The sequence below is a fragment of the Erpetoichthys calabaricus genome, chromosome 6, assembly GCF_900747795.2.
Source record: "Erpetoichthys calabaricus chromosome 6, fErpCal1.3, whole genome shotgun sequence".
Classification (NCBI taxonomy): domain Eukaryota; kingdom Metazoa; phylum Chordata; class Cladistia; order Polypteriformes; family Polypteridae; genus Erpetoichthys; species Erpetoichthys calabaricus.
Genome location: NC_041399.2, coordinates 52,974,913 through 52,999,999, shown reverse-complemented (window position 1 = coordinate 52,999,999; position 25,087 = coordinate 52,974,913). Strand labels below are relative to the sequence as shown.

Here is a 25,087-nt window from a genome sequence, read left to right as displayed (position 1 = left end):
ATTTATTAGTGCGAATCCGAGAGAGACTCAACGGGCTGTGGGGAGAGGGAGGGGCCCTCCTACTATATATATACATGAAACAAGTGACCAATGGCATCACAGAAGTCTTATGAAAATGAGAAGTGGATTATTGTAGCAAAAAACAAACTTATATACAGAAATGATATAGAAAGGTAGGAAACTGTAAACCATAATACATACTTGTGCAGAGAAATTTTCCTATGATTAATTTAAGTGACTGAAATATATGATGTACTGTAGGTTACATGAAATATTAAAATACTGAAATTTTTATATCTCTTTTATAAGATGGACTTGTTCAAAACACAATAAGGTTTTCTTGACTCAATATTATTTTAGAGAATCTAGGTGAATAGAACTGGCAGGCTTGCTGGGCTGACTGGCCATCTCACCAAAGTTGTTTTTAATGTTCTAACCTTTTCAAAATCTTCAAGATGGGCCTGTTCAAAACAACATAAAAGTTTTTTTATTGATCTCCATTATGATAATGCCCTTTACAAAATGAGCTTACTCTTCCTTTACTGTATGAAGATGGGCATTAAACATCCAAACACCAATTTGTTGAAACAGAAAAATCCAAAGTCATCATCACAGAGAACAAAAGCCTTTCCCAAGAGCATCATATGCATAGCAGGGGACAGGGAACAGTCATGCTCACACTCATAATCACTCAAAGTAGACCAGCTTAGGCTCACCAATTATCGTGCACATAATAGGATGTGGGAGATTATATCCTGTACTTCAAAATACTGTATATTTGTGCTTTAATGCTGTTATTTTATTTGTTCTTTCTTGCCCTTATGAATTTTTTGCAGTAATATTATTTTCGTCATTGTATAAATAATTGTTATGTTTTGGTTGACATTTTCAGGTCCTATGTTTCCTGGATGCCATCCTGTTGTTTTAACTACCCAGGTCCATTGCTACTTGCAATGTGACCATTGACAATGTGGTGTAGCATATTAGCGAAACATCAACTATATAAGTTCAGGGATACAGCATTTTTGGTATTTTCCAGTGGATTGAGAAAACAACTTAAAACACTCAATATTAGCTAGTTAATAGAAAAAAGTCTTAGCCAGTGCTAATTCTTGTTGGTGTTTGACTTTCTTTATTACTTTGAGCTTTGTTTTGCTCTTTTGGTTTTGTCCTCTGATTTTTCCTTTCTGAATTTCTGGTTTTAACTTTTGTCTGCAAAAAAGACTACAATTCTGTCCAGCATTTTAAAATACCTAGTATTCTGGTACCTCACAATAATTCAGGGTTCGATCGACCTGCCTTAACAGTTTTCTTTTCAACATCATTTATTCTTTTAGGCTTCACTTGTTTGTTTTTCCTTGACTATTCCCTAGTGCTCCATTAAAATGGACAACACACAACGTCTCAGAGTTCCAACAGCAGTAATTAATCCCAAATGCCTTGGTACCACCTATATGTGTGAAAGGTCTTTTTAAATAAAGGGATAGTTTTGATTATTAGAGCAGACATTTATTAAATTGCAGTCTTCATGGCAGACAATACTAAACTAGATGGATGATTGATCACTGTTAGCTCTCAGAAAGCATTAGGTTACAATACTATTACTACTACTACCACCACTACTGCTACAAATCATTCGTAGTTATGTCTGCAGTATGTGTGTAAGTTATTTCTGTGTACCTAACACTGTCTGAAGTATTGTCTACAGCTGTATACTGTATGTAATGAAGCATTGTGTTTTTCCAGTGGTCACAACTTATTTATGAGCTCAAGTCTTCTACTTATTCAGTGATTATGAAACCAGAAGAGTCACCAGTAAAAAAAATGTGTTTTCTTGTTGATACTAAATAAAAGCCTAATTTGTCTTATACATCAACAAATTCACCTAGTAATTCTAGGATAGTTACTGGTCCCTGGTACATTAAATTTGATTTAACAGGTATAATAAATGAATGGATAGCATGGAGGAAATTACTTGTACGCATTTTTTTTCTATGTGTATGTACTGTATATATTTAGAGAGAGAGAGCAAAAGACAAACATGCCAGCCTGAAGAGTGTTTATTGCAGGCATGTCCATATCTGATAATATGGGGAATGTTTTGGGTGTGACACCATCACTAACCACTTGCCTTATTCCTTGAAGAATGGAAGAGAATGGGCCACAGAATAACTGACATCACTTCGGCTTCCGCTGTTGTTAGTCCCACCCGTTCCGCTTCTACCACTCTAAAGACCATACCTAAACGTTCAGACCCTATTCAGACTGGAACCTGCTGAAACAACTCATCAAAAAATGAAGCAATTCTGACACTCTGAGGAGCAAACAACCTACAAACAATTCACCACTATAAACTGGTGAATTTCTGTAATCTTTTCAATCCAGACATTAAACGAGGTATCCCCTGGGACCACAAATCTTTTTCTTTCTTTCACTATATATAGTGTTGTATTTCCTTGAAAAACAATTTGACCATAAAAGTGGTCAGTTCAACGATTGGCACCAAGAGGAAGCAGTGAAAACAGGGAGAAAAAGGCTGCTGCCAGGAAAAAGGACTGGGTGCATATTATTAAACCAGACTAAATGCGCAACCCATGTATCAAATAAAAAATATGAGGTCTATGTTCATTACTTAGGTTTCAATCTGTCTTAGATGGGTAGCATAGCCACTACTCATATGTATGGTCATTGTAGAATAAAGGATTTCTTTTAGCTCCACTTGGGAAATGGGATAGCCTGGATTATATGATAAGTGGTGGACTTTAACTATCCTAGTAACTTTCAACAGTTTATAAGATAATTCGCTACTTTTTATCTACATCTATTTAAGCGTAGGAATATCATTGTCTTGCCAAAGTGGCTCCAATAGAACAAATACTTCAGTTGCTACTCCTATTCTACAATATTGAATAAATAAATATATCCACATGGAATATTCTAAAGAGTGACTTTAGAGTAGTCAATGGCAAAGGAAGTACTGCCACAGTCTTGCAGATGCTCACTATATGAATATGAATGTGGTCAAAAGTATTGCAAACATATAATAATACAAACTGGTTTGGGGTCAGAGGTACATTTCAGTTAAATTTCTAGGAATCACACTCTAAATGCTTCCCTGGGCATAAACGGTGGTGTAAAAATAAAACAAATCTTCCATTGTGATTTTCTTTTCTTATTTTTAGCTTTTCCTTTCAGTTACAAAAATCAAGTGAAAATGATATCTTTAACTTTTACCTCTCATAAAATCGATGCTTCTCAGCGCTCTTCCCTCTCTTTCAAAATTGGCTTCAAAGTGTTCCATATTCTCATAGCCCCGTTCCACTTTTTCGAGCTGTGATATATCAGAAACTTCTGCAAATCTGGTTAGGCAATCAAGACAGATTATAGTTGCTTTTCTAGCAATACAGTAGCTAAAATGATAGATGATTGGTATGTTAAAAAATATATGACTTACTTTTGTAGCAATGGTTTAGCGTTCTGTAAAGAAATATATGTTAACACACACAATTAGAAGATTTGAAATGTCTTCCTCATACAAAGAATGAAAAATAAAACAATAAGTAACAAATTAGGTATTTGTGAATTACTTAAATAAGCTAAAATGTAAATAGGTTAAACACCTAAATAATTAAAATAAATAAGCTAATTTTTTTTTGTTCCATATAAAAAATAGTTTTCAGGAAGCTTCATTTGCATGGTTGTGAATGTTATTTCAGAAATGTTTCCTCTCTAAGGCAAAATTTGAATTTTTTAAAAAGTAAGACTACGTACCTGTAGAAAGAGAGCCATTTCAGGCTCATCCATAGATTGTATCCCGGACTCCACTATCTTAGAAACAGATTCCAAATGATCTCCATATTTTTTCTTCAGAGTGCGTACATACTGGAGTTTTTCTTCTTGTTCACTGGTTATTTTTTGAGTCATTGATGCCTTTCGTTCCTCTAGTACCGCATACAAGTAATCAAACTTTTCACAAATCTGGGACTTCTGTCTTCGACAGTTTTCCTAATGAATATATAAATGACTAGTGTCAGAATGAATAACAATCACATAGTGATTTTTTATTTTCAAAAGTAAAATCAAAGAAAAATTGATATTAGCCTAGCATGATTCAAGTCTTCTGTGTGCTTTATTTTCCTAAGCATTTAACAATGTATTGCTATCTTGAAAATAAGACAGAGATAAACTTTTGAGAAAATGTATAATGGTTTTCGATGGGAAGCAAATCAAATGTATTCCTACTTCATGTTATAAAGTTTGTCAAGCTTTGCACAGTAAGAAGGTTAGGCATTCTGAATTGTCATTGGAATTTATTTTTATGTACTGTTTTCCATCATAATTCAGTTATAAAATTATTCTATCACAGAGTTGTGAAGAGCTGAATTTAACACAGGTAGCATTGAGTACAGGGCAATAGAAATTGCTGCATGGAAAATGCATTCAGTCACAGAACATGCTTACTTGTAGACTCATGCTTATCAGGTCAATTACATTTCAAAAATATAACAATAAAAGTGTACTCATTTTTCATAATGAAAAACAAAAAGCTTTACATACAAGACAAAACATCACAGTATATGTAAATTCAGTAACTTACAGTGGATTAAGAAATTATTCAGACCCCTTCACTTCCTACACACATAATTGTGCTGTAGATTTAATTTTAATTTCTTATATTTAACATTTTTGAGAATACTCAGTGCTGTCAAAATGTCTCCCACAAAGTGCTGAATTAAGGGTCTGAATACTTACATGAAAGAGGGATTTCGGTTTTTGATTTTTAATAAATTTGCAAACCTTTCTCATAACATATTTCAATTTTCTTTTATGGGTTATTGAATGAAGATTGATGGGCAAAAATGTATACATTTAAAATGAAATCTACAACCCAATAAAATGTACACAAAGTGAAGAAGTCTGAATATTTTCTGAATCCACTGTAGCTCAAGACTGTTTTCCTTTGATTAGAGGCTGCATCTTCCCTTAACACTTTAAAATAGACGAGTCATACACATTTTTTATATCTTAAAAATATTAATCCAAGCTGAAAAATGCCACAAGAGTTAATTTTAATGTAGACCATATAGCATTTGACATCTTTTCACTGAGTCACAATCAGAGGTGTGACCAGAACATCATGTGTGGTTGGGCATTTGGCTTGTCTGGGGGGGCAAAAAATATCCATCCATCCATTCATCCATCCCCATTTTGTAGGGGGGTTAAATAATAATAACATAGTTTTATGTAACATATAAAAGGAAAAATTGTGGCATAAATCATAACCTATTGTTCAATAAAATTAACAGAGGCAATGGAACTTGTATTATTTTTTGTGAACAAATAAAGAACTACATCTACAAGGTAAATATCACTAAAGTCAAATGTATACAACATATGAGAGCAAGAACAGAAACGTGGCTTATTGTAGTCATTGGAGGCTATAGGACATCAGTTTCCAGTGTTTAACCTGGATATTATCTAGGACCAGTCTGCGGTTACTCTTGGCAAATTCTGAAATAAATTCATTCATGTCTAGATTTTCTGTGATGGTTTTCTCATGTGCCAGAATGACTAAATTTCTCTTCCTTGAATGCAGCATTGTTCGGCGGAGTGGAGTGAGAATGCGGTTCAAAGTAGAGAAAGAGCTTTCGTATGCTGCTGAAGACACACCAATGATGAGTGCCATGATGCAGACATGGTTCTGATGTGCGCGATACTAGACGCGTGTTTGTGGAAGCCGCCACCGTCTTTTTTAGAGCTTTTTTCCAATTAGTGTAGCCGTGTTTGGTGAATATGTCCTCGCGGTCCAAATTGGAAACACTAAATATGTGGCAGGCAAAGTAAAAGCTGTCATCACGGACAACAGAATATTCAAGCCATGGTCGAGACTGATACCAACTTGCACTAAAACATCTGAGTGTCTTTCCGAATGCAAGCTTGGGATAATTAATTAAAATGGGCTGGAATGTGCTATCCATATTTAAGTCAGGCAGACCGGACTGTATATTTTGTTGAAGGCAGAGGTTTGGAGTACCCGACACGGGCACAGAGCTGGAGGATTGTGTAGGCTTATCTACATCTTTTGGAGTTTCAGTTCCCAACATGGGTGCGCTGTGCTCCGTGTTGGTAGCAGCGGTGCCTGGCTCAACCGTGAAGCCAGCAGCTTGCGGAGGGACAGAGGTTGAAGATGTCTGCTTTTTAATGAGCTACCTATACATAGCCTTTGGTGTTACCAGCCAGAAAATAAAAGAAGAATGGAACGTATACGCTGTTTTAATTAAAGAATGCAGTCAACAGGTTCAAAACGTACTGCAAAATTGTGCGGCGAAGTGAACTGTGAACAGCATGGTGCCTGTCTAGTGGAGGAGACACTGACGGATACGCCCCAAATTCAAACGAGCCGATTGGAAAGCAACTCAGTTTTGAAAATCAAATGTTATTCTTCTCCAGAGTTTTCATTGGACAGAGAGCATTTCACAGGGGGGCACGGCTTGTCTCTGGGGGGGGCAGTGCCCACCCCAGCCCCACCGTGGTCACACCTCTGGTCACAATGGATCAGTTGGACTTCTCAAACCTTATAGGAAGTAGAGACACCCTCTTTTGTACAAATCGGATGGATAATATTATAACATAATATTATGGGTCTCCTACAAAAAGCGGACACAATAAATAATGAGTATCCTAATTAAAAGAAGAGGTAGCTGGTCTGCTTTGCCTCATGCTCCTCAGTATTCCTACTGTCCTTTCTGTTTTTCAGTTCACATGTTCTCATTTGTATAGTGTTTGGTCACATTTCATCCTGGTGAATCATCCACACTGTCCTCAGCCTCCCAATTTAAAGCTCATTAAGAAGGCCATTATACCCTTCCTGAAAGATATGTCCATCCATACTACACCAAGATTTCATGATTTCTCACGAAAGACTTTGACATCGAGGACTACTCTATGGCAGCCCCAATGTCTCTTAATAAATCAGAAACCTAGTAGTCTCCTTTGAAAATACCATCATTTATCCTTTGGGGATGGCCTGACTTCTTACTGAGACTAATACAGTTTGTATTTCCCCCTGTGTTAATAACAGTGGATAACTGCTTATACACTGACTTTACTAATTTGAATGTAGGAATGTAGGTTCCCCTTTGACATGCTAGATGGCAGCATTCCTAGGCCGGGGTACCCATATGCACAACTGCAAGGCATGCTGGGATCTTCAGTTCTGTGGGGGAGCCCAGCTGGGTTCTGTGGGTGCCACCAGGTGGAGCTGCTGAGATAAGTGATCCCAATTTTGTGGGGCTTCCGCATGATCCAGAAATGCTTCCTACGTGCAACATCCTAGCATTGGAAGTATTCCCAGGCCCTGTATAACATGAGCTGCTCTGCCTCACACAGGCATACTGGAGTCAGGTGTGGAAGGTGGACAAAGCTCGCCTGTATGGTGGTGATGGAACAAGAAAGAAGCTTCTGTGAAGTACTTTGTTAAATAAACACACTTATTTGAAGCAGTTTTTTTGTCGGTGAGGTTGTGTGTGGTTTTTCAAGCATGGTGGCACCTCCTACAGGTCACACCATTAACATGTATTTGTCTAAAATTAATAGTAAATACATGATCATATAAATCAGCATTTCTCAACCTTTAAGTATTTGCGACCCGAGTTTTCATAACAGTTTTAATCACGCCCCCCTAACGTTTTTTTGAAACCCTAAAAAAATGTATTCCTATATATTTTGCTGCCGATACACCTCTGCAAGTTTAAAATTTCCCTACAAATAGCAAAATTATGCCACATGTGGCAACATTTTCGCCCCCTTTTTTGTTAGGGGGCGCACCCCACAGTTTGAGAACCGCTGATATAAATTAATAATCTCTTTGATAAATGTTGTTTACCTCTATAGTTCTGCATGTGTCCTCCAGCTGACTGATTATGCCCTGTAGTCTGTCATTGCTCCCCACCAGCATTGCAATGCCGTCACTGAGCTCCGACTGGGAAAGAAAAATCAAAAAGAAAAACTGTGAGAACTAATTCATTGATACGCACAGGGTTTAAAAGATCAGAGGCTGTTTGAAAAACAAAAACTCATTGTGTCAATCATAGAGCAAGGGAAGCTGGGTCATGTTCCAGCTACTTATTTTTAGCCATTTGTCTAGGCTTTCTGTCAGTATCATGTGGTGAACTAGTCTTGAATCTGATTTTTTACAAAATAGACTATGCTAATTTTGTTTTTATATATGTATTAAGTAGCAATTCAGAAACTCTTGGTAAAACATTTTCATGTATCACCAAAGGACTGAATACAAATTTACCTCAAACAAAACGCTTAAAATTAGTTATGAACTGAAGTACTGAATGTACCAAGTCAATGAAAACAATGAGCCCAACAAATACCAATATAATATAGAATTATGCCAAGTTATGCTAACTTATCCTCTAAGTTTGACCATGTGTCCTTTGCGAGAATTCCTTAATCAATTTTTCATTTATAAATACAAGAAGAGTTTAAAAATAAATTTTATTCCCAATCACAATAAGTAAAATACCATGGTATCTCTCTATTACAAAAAAAAATCTTGGAAGGAGACAAGACGTGAAATAACAGAACAGCGAAAAGAGATTGAATATATTGTTCAGATTTAAACTTTAAGTCGGAGACTTGTAGATCATCTAATTTGTGTTGCCAGTGAGAATTAAAAGATTCCAAAACTGTTGGCACGGTAGGAAGTCCCTTGAGACGGAGACTTTTAACATCAGATTCTTTCAAGCCACACCCTACTTACAACTATTTTCAAACAAGACCACAGTCATCTAACCTTAGTTGTGTGAATGCTTTTGTCAGACACAGTTCCTGTGCTCTCAGCTCTTACTTGTGTGAATGCTTTTGACAGACACACTTCCTGCGCTCTCAGCTCTTATAAATTTTATCAGGACAATAATTTTATACGTTCTAGATGACAGGTCAATGACAAAACGAAGAAGAAAGAGCATGGACAAACATTCGAATAAGTTGTTTTATTTGTTAAAGAGAAAGAAACGATATACACTCACAGGCAGTTATACGTTGCATTGTAATGATGTAAGTCCAAACACGGAATCAAAATTCAATGAGATCTTGAAGAAAAGTTAATTGCAAATATTGTTTATACTAAAGTTTTAAAGTAAAAGTGAAAATAATGCATATATAGCAATTCCCATGAAAATAACAATCTCTTTAAATTGTATATCCGGTAAACCAAACCCGGGGTTGGGCAAGCGAAGCGAGCAGGGGGCCAAACCCCCTAGTATACAAAAACATTACATTTCTGTTTTTAATGAAAAACTGTGTTATACTAATAATCAAATTTGATTTTTTTTCACACACTTAATTTCTCATTAAAAATATAACAGCAACGCTTTAATAAGAGAGGAGGTTCTACCTTTGAACTAAAATGAGACAACCCACTTTACATATTTCATATGGAGAAGTGTCTACTGTATGTTTAAAATCTTTTGTAATGTTTTATGGGTAAACTGTAGAATACAAGTGATCACAACACAGCAGCTTACTGTCATACTGTACCTTTTGTCTTTGGAACACCGTATCAAGAGGTGCCACCTCACAGTCCTTATGAGCTCCAAAAACCTTACATAAAGAACAGGTTGGCATTTCACATGTGGTACAGTAGATATTGATCTTCTCATCCTCGTGTTCCTCACACATGGGTTGGTCGCGCTTCCTCTCAGTGCTGGTTTTACCGCTAATGGGAAGAATTAACATCTTAGGAGCAGCTGATATTTCAGTTAATCTAATAGCACGTCAGAATTCCTAAATTGCTGTGTTTTTCATGTGTTCAGTATTTTTATTGATGTGTGATATTATATGATAATACTTTATTGTCACTCAAGTCTAAATTTTTATTGATATCACAGCAGCTCCATCGGCAGTACCGTCCAAATAATTCAAATTAGAACAAAAGATACTGTGCATACATTTAACACAACACTTACCATAAAAAAAACACAATATTTATTGTAGATCTGAACTAGAGTTAAGCTCCGTAGTTAGTTAAAGGATTGATTGACACACAAAGCCTTTACTGTATTATGCACAGTGGTAAGAAAAAGCATATGAACCCTTTGAAATTACTTCATTTTCTGCCTTAATTGGTTAGAAAATGTGATCTGATCTTGATCAAAGTCACAAGTATAGACATACATGATATGCTTAGGCTAATAATACAGAAACAATTTTAATTTTTCATGTTTTTATTGATCACACCTATCAAACATTCACAATGTGCTTTAGAAATGTAATAACTGATTGAATCTAACTTGGCAGCAATAACCTCTAACAAGTGTTTCAAGTTGTTGTGGATCAGACCTGCACAATGTTCAGGAGGAATTATGCTGTATTCTTCGATTAATATGGCTTTAGCTCATGCATATTCTTAGGATGTTTGCTGCAAACAGCTCATTTGTGTTCATTCTACAGCATCTCTATTGGGTTAGCATATGGGCTCTGACTGAGTCCTTCCAAAAGATGGATTTCCTTTTTTTGAAGTCATTCTGTAGTAGATATATTTCAATGTTTAGGGGCATTGTTCTGCTGCATCACCCAACTTCAATTTAGCTTCAGCTGGTTGACAACCACTCTGGCATTATCCTGTAGGATACGTTGATAAACTTGGGAGTTCATTTTCCCTTCGATGATGGCAAGCTGTCCAGACCCAGAGTCAGCAAAGCAGCCCCAAATCATGATTCTCCTTCCACCGTAGTTCAATGTTTGGATGATGTTTTCAGGTTGGTATGCTGTGCCCTTTTTACGCCATACGTACTGGTGCATATTCTTCCAGGATAATTCAATAGTTTAATAATGCGAAGCATGCGTCACATCAGCAGATACGTCTTGCAAATAACAATGTCAAAATACTTGAGTCTTTTTTTTATTGGACAAAGTATCTCTAAACCACACCTTCAATCTCAATTCATTAACTGGATCCCAAGTTTGCTAACTTCTGACCCAAGTTAGCTTTGCTGAAATCATCAGCCCTAGGGATTTACATATTTACATATTTTTCAAATTTACACTGTGAATGTTTGAATGGTGTATTCAATATGTACAAGAATAATACAATAATGTGTTCATTAATAGCTGAAACAGACTGTGTTTATTATTTTAACTTAGTTGAAGATCAGACCATATTTTAAGACAAATATATACATAGATGCATTTATTTCCAAAGTGTTTACATACTTTTTCTTCTCACTATTCCTATAATACTCAGTGCCATTCTAAATATTTTTGTATATTGCGCAATGCAAAATAATGTGCAAAAGGTGTATGTGCAGAGCTCAAATACAAACTCAATAATAGAAATTCATAGCATTGTTCTGTTTCACCATTATACAGGCTTCAGTCTATGACCTTGTTTCTTTAAATCCTTACTTAGTTCTGTTTTCTTATCTACTGTTTACACTCAAGTATTAGAAATTAAGGTTAGACAGATACATGCATATCATAATATTAAAGTAGCTTAAGTTATTGGCAGTTTTACTAGTTTGAATGTACTTCTACACAGTTGCTTTTATGAAACAATACGGAAACAGAAGAGGACATTGGCATGACATATGCAAAGCAATAACTGAAACATCATACTCAATGTAAAATTTTAATATACTGCATTTTAAGGTTTTTAGATGTCTACACTTTATTAAGAGTTACCTTGATAAAAAGACAAAAAATAAATAAATACTACACAGTGTTAAATTGCAATGAACACCAGGAAACACTGCTCCCTTGTGGACCCTATAAGCACTGCACCCCAGTTAGCAGACATTCTCATGCTGCATTCATGTACTATTGGAAATATAGGAAATACAATCTTCCCAAGGAAATACAAGCTTCCCAGTGGGATATTTCATTTGGTCACTTCTATGTTACAACATAGCACTGACCTCTCACCTAATTTCTTTATAACATAACAGTGTCATACCCTACTAAACAAATTCAGGAATATGGGGTACTTTCATTATATAAAATAAAGTTAATGTATAAGTGAGAAATGATATTTGTAAGTTATGTTGATTAATTAATTTTCTTTCCTTTCCTTTGTTTTTTTATCTGAACAAAAAAATAAAATAAAATAAAATAAACCTTAACCTTTAATTGTTTTTGGTAAAGATCAAGCAGAATATCAAACACTCATTTTGTGATTCTCCCAAAACTCAGAGCAGAAATTCACATGAGTATATCACAGTTCTAAAAATCCCTATAGCACGCAAATATAGCATTAAGATTATCTCTAAAAGCTAGGGTTGCACTTCAATTACTGCACACAATGCGGCTACCATTTTGCAACCTTTTTCAAGAAAGAGACGCATTTTCCACTCTGTAGGTGTTTACAGAACCTAGATGTAAAGGAATTATTCTAAAATAAACTAAATATAAAGGTATTACTCGAGAAAGTGTTACTTTTACTAGCAGGGCATCCCTTGACTATATTTATCCTTTAGTCAGTAGCAAACATAATAAAAAAGTTAAGAATTGCATTGATGTAATTATAAAGTTCAGCACTGCCCACTACCTTTGCTGCTGGGATGCACAGTATTTGACCTTCAAGGCCCTGATTTGGAATAAATACTGTAGGTTTGAAAAATAAGTCATGTAAATATACATAATGACAATATTATTATTAAAATTCTGCTGTTAAATGTTATGTCAATGACATCATCAGAATTACATGACGACACTCTGTTGTTACTCTGTGAACATCACTGTCAGACACATGCACACACTTGCCACCGCAGCCACCTCATTGAAGTGCATCTGCCATGCAAATGCTCTGCGTGATGCGTATTTTACAAGAGGAAAAGGAGATTAAGAGGTGCCATGACTGAAGTTTTTAAAATCATGAAAGAAATTAGTACAGAGAATCCAGACCACTACTTTAAAATGTATTCAACAAGAACACAGGGGCGCGGTTGGAAACTTGTTCAGGGTAAATTTCCTTAGAAAGTTTTTCTTCACACAGAGAACTATAGACACATGGAATAAATGAAGTAGTGTGGTAGAGAGTAGGACTGTAAGGACCTTCAAAAGTTGACTTGATGTTATCTTGCAGAAAATAGGGGAATACATTTGGTAAGTTATACTGGGCAGACGGGCCTGCTCTCATCAAATGTTTTCTAATGTTCTAAAGGTGATTCTGCAAGAGAACAAAGTCCTGACCAATAGATATATTTTTCGGTTACCGTTTTGGTTTTCTTCTCAGTTCTGATGCCATTGGTTAAAAAGAAACAAATATACTTTTCCCTTTAAAGAAAAAAGAATATGAGCTTTCTTAATGTATAGTGTTTCTCTGTCATGCAAATTAGTTATGAATTATTCAAAAGTGCATTCAATTAATGGACCAATCCCAAAAATATATTTTGAATTTTGTATTTGTTTTTCATTCATTTGTGTATGGATTACCAGACACGAATTCAGAGGACAATATCGTATAATAATCCTGTTCCTTGACAACTGCTTAGTCTTTCTTAACTCTCCAGGACCTACACTTTTAAATGTATTACAGCATCCTTTTGTAAATGTTATATTAATGAAAGTCAACTCATCTAAACACCGGTGAGCTTCAGCTGTCAGTATAACGTCTAAGCTCAATCTGCTTTGGTTGCCCTCTGAATGCAGCTGCTAGAATCCTTACCAGGAAAAGAAAATCCGAACACATTTCTCCAGTTTTGATGTCACTACACTGGTTACCTGTGTCATTCAGAATTGACTTTAAAATTCTGCTTATGGTTTATAAAGCTTTAAATAATCTCGCCCCGGCTTATATATCGGAATGTCTGACACCTTATATTCCAAATCGTAACCTCAGATCCTCAATTGAGTGTCTCCTTAGAATTCCAAGAGCAAAACTTAAAAGAAGTGGTGAGGCGGCCTTCTGCTGTTATGCACCTAAAATCTGGAATAGCCTGCCAGTAGGAATTCGCCAGGCTAATACAGTGGAGCACTTTAAAAAACTACTGAAAACACATTACTTTAACATGGCCTTCTCATAACTTCACTGTAATTTAATCCTGATACTCTGTATATCCAATTCATTATAATAACTATTCATTCAAAAACTGTACTAACCCCTACTCTCTCTTCTGTTTCCTTTTCCGGTGTCCTGTTGGTGGTGGCGTGCGCCACCACCATCTACCCAAAGCACCATGATGTTCCAACAATGATGGATGGATTAAAAGCCAGAAGTCTGTATGACCATCAGCATCAAGTGACTCCGTGAAAAGCCCGAACTACAAAGAGGACTATTTCATTTATGTTAGGTAGAATGCCCAAAGGGGACTGGGCGGTCTCGTGGCCTGGAACCCCTACAGATTTTATTTTTTTCTCCAGCCTTCTGGAGTTTTTTTTTGTTTTTTCTGTCCACCCTGGCCATCGGACCTTACTCCTTTCTATGTTAATTAATGTTGTCTTATTTTAATTTCTTATTTTGTCTTTTATTTTTCTTCTCTTCATTATGTAAAGCACTTTGAGCTACTTTTTGTATGAAAATGTGCTATATAAATAAATGTTGTTGTTGTTGTTGTACCTAATTTTATGGTGTTCATTTTACCATCTTTTGCAGCAATCTGCAAAACTAAGGTAAATCACAGAATTGTTTCGTGAACAAAAATGGAGTCAGTGTCTTTGAGAAATATTTGGAACACATTGATCAAAATAATGGAAAAGCAAAACCAAAGCCAAGAAAAATGGTAAGCTCTGACAGCATTAAGGCAATTATAGAGCCAAAATTCAAACAATTGAGACTATAATGCAAAACCCAAGTTCATATGTTTCCCTCTGTTTGCACATTTACTTTTAAACTGTGCACTGTCAGTCAAAGTTCAACATCAAGGCACTGGTGTTTATATACAGTGCATGCACACATAGTTTTGACCTTTCTGCAACAGAGTATTGTGTGTTTGGATGTTTCATATATGTTTTCAGATACAGTGTAACCATGGGTTCACATTTATATTCACTTAGTAATTTCTACAGTCTGAGAACTGATGGGAAACCTTACTTACTCAGAGACACAGACTGAACTAATGGTGAAGACTGAATCAGTAGCTGGGTACTTTACAAGCCAATAAATTTGCCATGCTGATGGGAACAGGGTTTGTGCAGCTTTCCACCTTCCTGACAGCCTTTTGTTTTAAGGTGTACTAAACCATGTGTGATGCTAGGCCAAATGCAATAAGGGAATTAAACTGCAAAATAATATTCATATGAGTTTCAAAATGGCGATTTTGTGATTTATGTAAATACAGGGTGGAAAACGGTACTGTTAACATTAGAGAATGACATGCTATCATTTGATTTTGTATTTTAGATTTGTAATTAATTTTCATCGGTTTGCAGAGAAGTATTTTTACTTTGACATTAAAAAGTCTCTTTTTTGTTGATCAGTCTCAAAAAGCCAAACTAAATCCACTGTGATTCAATGTCTTATAACAATAAAATGTGAAAACTTCCAAGGGATGAATACATTTTACTGGTACTGAATGTACCCTGCAGCACCTTGTGGAGTAGGCTCCAAGAGTATGGGTTTGCTGCTGTATGTCATTTGATCCCTGAATTTGTGGAGTTGAGAATTATTTGTGTATACTTGGTATTAAATGTTGTACAGGACTGTAGTGGTGAAGCAGGATCTAAATTTGCCAGTGTTACCAGTCGTTCTATAGCATACGAGGTAAGACACAAAAATAACCGGATTGGTAAACAAATATGTATTTATTGATGAAATTAAAGCATTCTAAACATTGTTACCTTCTATATACCTCCAGATCTCTATACCGCTCCATACATATCTTCCATTGATTGAAACAGTGCTGGAAGTCTTCTTGCTTGAGGCTCTTCAACAAGCTTGCCGTTTCTGTCTTCACTTCAACCATTGAAGAAAAATATGTTCCCTTCAGGTCACTTTTGATTTTCAGGAACAAGTAAAAATCACAGGGAGCAAAATCGGGCAAATAGGGAGGATGATCGAGGACAGGAATGTTTTTGTCAGTCAAAAACTGCTTTACAGAAAAAGCAGGACAATCATTTCGAACAATCTGATTCACCATTTTGATGTTTTCATCCATCCGAGACGAGCGTGGGCGACCTGGACGTTGAACATCTTCCAAATTTTCCTGTCCTTTCTTGAAATGTTTGTGCCACTCAAAAACTTGTGTGTGTGACAAACTGTTATCACTGCACACTGTTTTTATCATCTCATACATTTCTGTGGCCGTTTTGTTCAATTTTGTGAGACATTTGATGTTGATTTGATATTCAATTTTTTCACTCGACATTTTAGAAGCAACTCGTGTAGCGATTGTTGTGCAAATACAGTCAGCGGTTTGAGATGGTGTGTAGGAGGAGATATAGTTCTATGATTCACGTTCGGCCGACCTCCAGACAGTTTTCCAGGAAAGCCCTAAACACAGTCTGGTTATTTTTGTGTCTCACCTTGTATAATCAAAGTAACTTATCAACACAAGCTTTGGATATTGCCTAAAAGAATGAGATCACAAGTACCAGTAACTGAAATGACATTCATGCAAATCTTAACAGAATATCTCAACAGATATACAGGTTGGACTAGATAGACAAAAGGTTTTGCAAAGTTTATTGCATAATTTGTATTTAAACCCAGCCACAGGGGATGCACAAAAGAGTGTGTTTCTTCTTGCCAGTCCCAAGCCCAAATAAATGGGGAGAGTTACACCAGGAAGGGCATCCAGTGTAAATTTTTTCCATATCTATATGCAGACAACAATTCAGATTGTTCAGAAGAGTGGATGAAGACAGATTATATCCTATGCAGGAGGGTCAATCTGAAGAAGAGTGAAGACTGCAAAGTGGTGGCAGGGGAAAGTGTAGTTAGGCCGCAGAGGATGGCAATCTGTAGGATGACATTGGAGATCAAGAAGAGGAGGAGAGTGAGGGCTGAGCCAAGGGTCAAATGGTGGAAGTTGAAAAAGGAAGACTGCAAGTTTGAGTTCAGGGAGGAGTTAAGACAGGTACTGGGTGGCAGTAAAGAGTTGCCAGATAGCTGTGCAACTAAAAGGACCTGTACCGATTGATTAGACAGAGGGACCAAGCTGAGAAAGATGTGCAGCAGGTTAGGGTGATAAAGGATAAAGATGGAAATGTACTCACAAGCGGGAAGTGTGTTGAGCAGATGGAAAGAGTACTTTGATTGGCTGTTGAATGATGAGAATGAGACAGAGAGAAGGTTGGATGATGTGATGATAATGAATCAGGAAGTGCAACGGATTAACAAGGAGGAAATAAAGACAGCTATGAAGAGGATGAAAAGGCCGGTGGCCCAGATGACATACCTATGGAAGCATGGAGGTGTTTAGGAGAGATGGCAGTGGAGTTTTTAACCAGATTGTTTAATGGAATCTTGGAAAGTGAGAGGATGCCTGAGGAGTAGAGATGAAATGCACTAGTACTGATTTTTAAGAATAAGGGGGATGTTCAGAGCTGTAGAAACTACAGGGGGATAAAACAGAAGAGCCACAGCATGAAGTTATGGGAAAGAGTAGTGGAACTTAAGTTAAGAAGAGAGGTGATGATTAGTGATCAGCAGTATGGTTTCAAGCCAGGAAAGAGCACCACAGATGTGATGTTTGCTCAGAGGTTGTTGATGGAGAAGTCTAGAGAAGGCCAGAAGGAGTTGTATTGCATCTTTGTGGACCTGGAGAAAGCATATGACAGGGTGCCTTGAGAGGAGATGTGCTATTGTATGAGGAAGATGGGATTGGCAGAAAAGTATGTAAGAGATGTACAGGATATGTATGAGGGAAGTGTGACAGTGATGAGGTCTGCAGTAGGAGTGATGGATACATTCAGCGTGGAGGTGGGATTACATCAGGGATCAGCTCTGAGCCCTTTCTTACTTGCAATGGTGATGGACAGGTTAACAGACGAGATTAGACAGGGCTCTCCGTGGACTATGATGATTGCTGATGACATTGTCATCTGTAGCGAGAGTAGAGAAAAGATTGAGGAGACCCGGTAGAGGTGGAGATATGCTCTAGAGAGGAGAGGAATGAAGTTCAGTAGGAACAAGACAGAATACATGTTTGTAAATGAGAGGGAGGTCAGTGGAATGGTGAGGATGCAGGGAGTAGAGTTGGCAAAGGTGGATGAGTTTAAATACTTGGGATCAACAGTACAGAGTAATGGGGATATGGAAGAGAAGTGAAAAAGAGAGTGCAGGCAGGGTGCAATGGGTGGAGTGGAGTATGGAGTGTCAGGAGTAATTTGTGACAGACAGGTATCAATAAGAATGAAAGGGAAGGTCTACAGGATGGCAGTGAGACCAGCTATGTTATATGGTTTGGAGATGGTGGCACTGACCGAAAACCAGGAGACAGAGCTGGAAGTGGCAGAGTTAAAGATGCTAAGATTTGCATTTGGTGTGACGAGGATGGACAGGATTAGAAATGAATACATTAGAGGATCAGCAAAGATTGGACGGTTGTGACAAAGTAAGAGAGGCGAGATTGCGTTGGTATGGACATATGCAGAGGAGAGATGAGGGGTATATTGGGAAAATTATGCTAAGAATAGAGCTGTCAGGCAAGAGGAAAAGAGGAAGGCCTAAGATAAGGTTTATGGATGTGGAGAAAGAGAACATGCAGGTGATGGGTGTAACAAGATGCGGAGGACTGGAAGATATTTAAAAAGGATGATCTGCCCTGGCAACCACTAACAGGAGCAGCCGAAAGAAGAACATTGCCTAATTTGTGTTTACATGTGTTCCCTCATCCCTTAAATGTGGGTTATTCGATAAATTCTGTAACACTTTATAATAACTTTCATTAACAAAAATGCACAAACCTTTGTAATGGATTAAAAGTTTCAACTTTAAGTACTGAAAAAAGAATGAATGAATGATTTGTAAGGATGTAACAAATCAGGGAGAAATATGATATAGTCATCTTTACAGGACTGTTCAACTCATGAACAACAAACTAGTACATGATAAATAAGACACACATCATTGAACTTTAAAGACATTTGTTATGAAGTATAAATTTAAAAAATTAGAAAAAATACTATTTGTTAAATAATTTGTAAATGTTTCAAAACACCCAACTCTTATACTGTATATGAATTTTCATTTAATGACATTTACAGCTTTTGAAATGCACACAAAGAAATAATCTATAGAGTGTTATACAGTATTATGTTTGACTAATCAATGCATTATTATAAAGTGTCACCATGGCTTGTATGCTTTAGCCTATTGTATTATTTTGGGTATAACAGTCTCTATAATAGCATTCCCTCGTTTTGATACCACAATTTTAGGGTTGGAAAGTTGTCAGAAACCTCGGTAGAAGTTACATTGGTGAGAAACATGTATCTGATAAATGTATTTGAATGAATATTTATAGAATGTGCACTTAATTTGTCTGCCCTCCTATCAGATTTCTAATCTCTTTGGCTCAGTGAGAGCCAAGGATATTTACTCTGTCTGATCAAATAATCAGAGCATGCCCAAGCCCCACCTAGTTAATCCTCTAAAATACAGGACAGTCTGAAGCAGAACTTACAATGAATATGAAGTGTGCCACACCAGACTGTGATAAGGACCTGTCCTAGTGAAATGAGTTTGTCGCTTTATCTGTGGCTGCAGTGCTGTCAGCAACTCAGGGTAACTGACTGATGCCAGCACAATACTAAAAACTGATACGTGGGGTCTTAATGAGGTCTCAGACTGCTTAGATGTATATATGGAACAAAGCATCTAAGATGTGCAAAGGAGATGTGCGCCTCTTTTAAAATCACTATAGCTATTGTGCAAATTAAATCTGTTTTTTGAATGACGCAAACTATGTAAAAGGATGTTACCCTGATTTAAACAAAGCAGTTTATTTGCAGAGTTCCAAATTGTTATTTGTTTTGGTTTGATTTTGAGAATGGTCAGTTACTAGAATGGCCAATTGCCTTGTAAGCCCAATTGCTCTCATTAAAAAAGGACATAGGTAAAATAGTATCAAATCACACCCTAAATTTTGAGTACAATATTATTTGTAGGTAGCCTATTTTTTCCTCCAAAAACAATCAAAAATAACAAATACAAAAGATTTCCAGAAAAGATAAAGAGGCATTCTGTATCTTCAGACTGTCAGTCTGTGCTAAGTTGATGAAGATGTCAGCCATTCATCCATGAAGCATATTTATGACCAGTTAATGCCTTAATTAAATCCTGTTAATCCATTTAAACTGGAAAATCCTAGCACAATTGTATTATCATTAAAGATCATTGGAAGTGCTTAGAGTAGGCTAGTAAAGCTCTGCGAGTGGCATGAACATTACAGGATTTCCTCAGTTAATTGTTCCTTTGTTTTGGGAAACCTTGTGTAAACTTTTCATAAACTCCAAAAATATTAAAGAAATGGTGTTTGTCGTGACCATTGTATATCTCTCCATGGTCATTTTGTGGGAGGAATATCAGAAATATTTTTCTGACTTAATTCAGAAATATATTTTGATTATTTTATATTGACTATTTATTATAATATTAAAATTTTAAAGATATGAACATTTGCCAATGCACTTTTACTTCCATGTGACAAAGTTCAAAATGTCAAGAAAAGCTGATTTTAACATGGTGTCGGTATGTGTATGTGTCAATGGAAAATCAAAAGGGATTTTGATGTCTTAAAATTAAAATTTTCAAAGAAGAATTCTGCAATTTTTTGTGTTGTGTAGAGCTTGTAGATGATTAGACCAAAGCAAAGATACAAACATTTAAAAGGAGCAGTTTCTAAGATATACACTCTGAATGTTGCTGTCAAAACAGCTGACAGCTTGCTTGCCCTACCAGAGCATATGCTAGATGATGAAGAGAAAGAAATGAACACATACAAACACACACACATCACAACAACTTTGAAAAGGTCAACGTGGGCAGAGGCAGAGGCATGACCCCTGTACCAATCTGCCGGTCTCCTGCAACTTGTTTACTTTTTTTGACCTAATGTGTTTAGTTTCAAATTAAATATTTTAATTTCTCACTTTACTGAATTTTCAGTTCATTTTCCTCTGCCATTTATTTGTGTACATATTATGTTTTATGTAAGTTAATGTCATTTATTGTATATCATTGTAAAGTACAATTGCTTGTATTGTATTGTAAAATCTTCTGTTGAGTGATTTCCTGTGGTATCACTAAAATGAAATTTAAACGGAAGTGCTGCATGGACAATTTCTTACTGATTTTTCTAGTTCTAACAACTGTTCTGCCATGTAGAGGTAACCACAGCAATCATATCTGGGTTCACAAAAGTAGGAGGAATCAGTGTATTTTCTGGAAAAAGAGAGTAGCGAATCTGAATGGAGGAACTAGGAAAAAAATGTGGTCAAAAAACAACACTGAGATTAAAACTGTAAGTCAAAAACTGATTGTCAAAACCGGTAATGCAAGAGCAAAATTTAAAGTCTCATTTCAAGCTGGGATAAAATTGCAAAATAACAAAGACAGAACTGCACATGATCACCCATAAAGTTAACAAGTTTGGAGCTTACAAGGAGGGACCATTATACCGTCACTCTTGATGATATTATTGACACATATTCCTGATGCATGATGGGAATGCTACCATGGCAACGACCAACACACAGCTCTCAAAATGACATGATGGCATTACCAGAACAAGATGGCATCAAAAATAAAGTTATTAAATTAACAACTACTAAATAAGGGATACAAACAAAAATAAACATCAAAAATTGATTCTGTGGATATGAAACCCACAGAATAGATGTGAAGATACATTTTAAGCTTACAGGAAATTCAAGAAAATTAAATAAAAAACATTTATCACAACAATCTGAGCCTTTTTTGACATTAACTTTTTGAAGATTTCTGAAGCTCTGAGGATAGGTCTGTGACACCTCACAAACATGTGCCATTTTAGAATGTTAATACTGATTATTACATTTTCAAATCAAAGATAAATTAAAAGGAAATGAATTAATTTTCTTTATTGTTGTTACATTATGCAGGAGCAATTGATTAGTGCCCTTTAAGGTGAGGGAAACCAGAAATGTCCATTTTTTTATATGACTAATTTCAGAAATTTAATGTGCTGTTTTGGATGGTTGGTGAAGATTTTTTATACTGAAAACAGGAACATAAAAGGAAACACCTACATGAAAGGATGAGACTTTGGAAGTAAACCAGGCAGGTCTGTGATTTGTTTTAGAACTGTAAACTTCTATTTTAGGATTTTTCCCCTATATTATTTATTGTTTTTCTCTGACAAGTAGAATGCTTTTTTACCTTCTAATAAAATAGTGCATACGGAAAATCATGAGTGTACTACTAAACTGGGTGCTACAGACATCATTTGTTCAGCTGCACCTGTTAGGACAGAGATTTGACTAACTTAGAAAATATGACTCACCGTGTCAGATTGCTATTTTATGACTTCTATTGGTCCACAAAACAATTAACGTGCATATCAAGTTTTAGTTTCAAAGTACACCAATTTGGTGCCTATGCAACAGTATAACTTGCACTTAGTGGAAACATCACTTAAGACAAGCCTTACCTGGTGGATTCTTGCTTATACAAATCAATAATGTTTTCCACCAGTAGGTTCCTCTGGAGACCATAAACACCATGTCTGTCCAAGACTACTTCATGCCTACATGATGGACATCTAAATCGACCACCTGACGCAACCGTGGTTCCCCCTCTGGTGGGTAAGTAAGGGTTAGAAGCCTAAGCACAACCAACATATAAAAAGGAGCAAGTCAAAAAGAAATACAATAAGTACTTTGTCAAAAATTGATAAAATCTTGAAAAGTAACAAAATTTCATTCAAAGAAAACGTGTTAGATTATTGCAAAAGATAAACTATAGTCACAGCCTCTTTTCAAATTTTTATTTTCCTAAAATTACATCAATAAACCATTTTCCATTAGCATTTTGGAAGAATGAGGGTGTACTGCTCGTCTTTTGAAATAAACTAAAACTGACTACAGTACTTTAAGTGTCTTCTTTTCTTAATGATTAAAAACGAGTAGCACTATTTGCATAAAGGTGATAAAGTCCTAGGTCTCATTCTGAATACAAACACTCATTTCTGTTTATTCCTTGAATATGAGAACATAATTAATCCACCTATTTTCTTAGAGAATTGGAGTCAGTTCTGGCAGAGCTGCGTCTAAGGTGGAAGCCAGACGTAGACAGGTGTCATATTTATACACGTAGCAACAGTGCACAGTTATAAGTTAACTCAACCCATGTGTTTTGGGATGTTAGGGAAAAAACAGGTCTATCTGAAAAAAAGAATATAAGATAAACATGAGGAGATTAAGTAAAGTCCACATAGACAATGCCAGGGCAGGGATTGAACCCAATGTCCTGGAGGTGTCAGGAAGCAGTGCTAAGCACTGTGTCACTGCGCGTTTGCACAAGGAAATGCTTTACTTTTTATGTGTAGTATGTTAAAAAAAAAAAACAAAACGCCTACCTGGAAAACATCATTGGCGCACTTCCGGCAGAGGTTGTGCTGGCAGGGGAGGATCACCACAGGCTTTGTGAACATCTCCAAACAGATTGGACAAATGAGCTGCTTTTCCAAATTATCCATGGTTTGCTTCTCTTTGGAAAACGAGTAGTCCAGAGAGGTGCTCATTGCACTACTTAATAAAAGGCAGATAAATGGGATTAAACAGTATGTGTAAATACTACAAACACGTTTTTATCCTCATGGGCTGCCTGCTTGGATAGTTCAATGTCCTCAGCCTACTCGCAGGTCACATTGTTTAACGGCCTGCAATCTGTTGGGCAGTGGAGCTGTTTTTAGCACTAACCTCGTCACAGGTTGCTATGCTAACTTGTCCTTATATGAAAATGACAAGGGGATAAACTCCAGCAGCTGGTAAAGGCTCTGAGAGTAAGGGGAGGGGAAGGAGCACATGGGTTAACATTCCTGTTTCAAAGAAAATGACAAAATGCCCTGTGACTTCAAGCTAAGCTAACAGGTGAAGACCAATACCACTACTGATATCATTCTAGGAAGCTCAACCCGCCGGCAAGTGTGAGCAAGCCAAAGGAAATGGTGTTGAGATGACCTCCATAAAAATAAAACCCTGTTCTCCTGCAGTTTCATGGTTCTAAAAATACTTCACATGGCAACGTATTGAGCAAGAGCCAACCAAGATGTCAGCAGCAGAATCTAACAGCTTTCTGCAACACCCCCTGTCAAACTGCCAGTCAGAAAGGGACATTGATTTTTGCCAAAACTGAAAACATCAAGTGATGCATCATATGACTTCAGGCAATAAGCTTAAAGCTACAGCCTATATATTCACTTATTTAGATGAGACCTTTATCCAGGGTGACTTGCAACATTTGAGATACAATTGGCCACATTTCTTTTGTTTTTATTTTCCAATTGGAGCACAGGCAGGTGAAGCATCTTGCTCACAGTCACACAGGCACAGGATTTAAACCCAAAACCTCTGTGCTTGAGATCCAAAGCCTTAACCATTACACCACAATGCCTATCAACCGCCTTTTTTTCAAGACTGTTAGGAGTCTGAGCCTTTCTCAGCCACATTGCATGCAAGGCTGGAGCCAACACCCGTGTTCATTCAAGAGAGACTAGATTTAGATTTCCAAATAATTTTGTCACACTATGGACTTACAAAAGGAAAGACACTGTACTTCTTAAATTTTACAATTCTATAGTAAAAAATAACTGTTGGCGGTTTAAAGATACTCTTGTTATCAGACGCCCAAAGTGCCGCGCTGACCTTCGACTCACCTGGCTGCTCCCCAGGTGGCTTCACGAAGCATTTTTGGCAGTGTTGCCACTCTAACCCTTAGGAAAAACATAGGCCATGTAACCAAATAAACACAGAAAAACATAGACATGTTAAATAAGGTATACAAGGAATTTTCTAATTAAATACAACAGCAGCACATGCCAAAATAAATCTAAGTGTGAAAAAACTATATACGCAGGAAATCTCAAATTCAAGCTTGGGAGCAGAACATTAAACTGGGCTCGTCCTCAATCAAATCAACAACTTTTACTTTAAATTG

At 36.6% G+C, this 25,087-nt stretch overlaps 1 protein-coding gene across 4 annotated transcripts in view; it reads right to left on the bottom strand.

Moving 5' to 3' along the window:
- trim55b (tripartite motif containing 55b) overlaps positions 1-23,837 on the bottom strand; it is a 60,536-nt gene extending 36,699 nt beyond the window's left edge. For 2 of the 4 annotated variants that reach the window (XM_051929168.1, XM_028803583.2), the window contains exons 1-7: positions 23,508-23,837; positions 22,581-22,753; positions 9,553-9,730; positions 7,886-7,981; positions 3,772-4,005; positions 3,455-3,477; positions 3,235-3,359 (exon numbers count right to left, since the gene is read on the bottom strand). In XM_051929168.1, coding sequence (XP_051785128.1) covers positions 3,235-3,359; positions 3,455-3,477; positions 3,772-4,005; positions 7,886-7,981; positions 9,553-9,730; positions 22,581-22,753; positions 23,508-23,672 — 994 coding nt within the window. In that variant the 5' untranslated portion in view covers positions 23,673-23,837. The remainder of the gene's footprint in view (positions 1-3,234; positions 3,360-3,454; positions 3,478-3,771; positions 4,006-7,885; positions 7,982-9,552; positions 9,731-22,580; positions 22,754-23,507) is intronic. The other 2 variants (XM_051929169.1, XM_028803582.2) reach the window with 2 other exon arrangements.
- Positions 23,838-25,087: the final 1,250 nt, after the last annotated feature.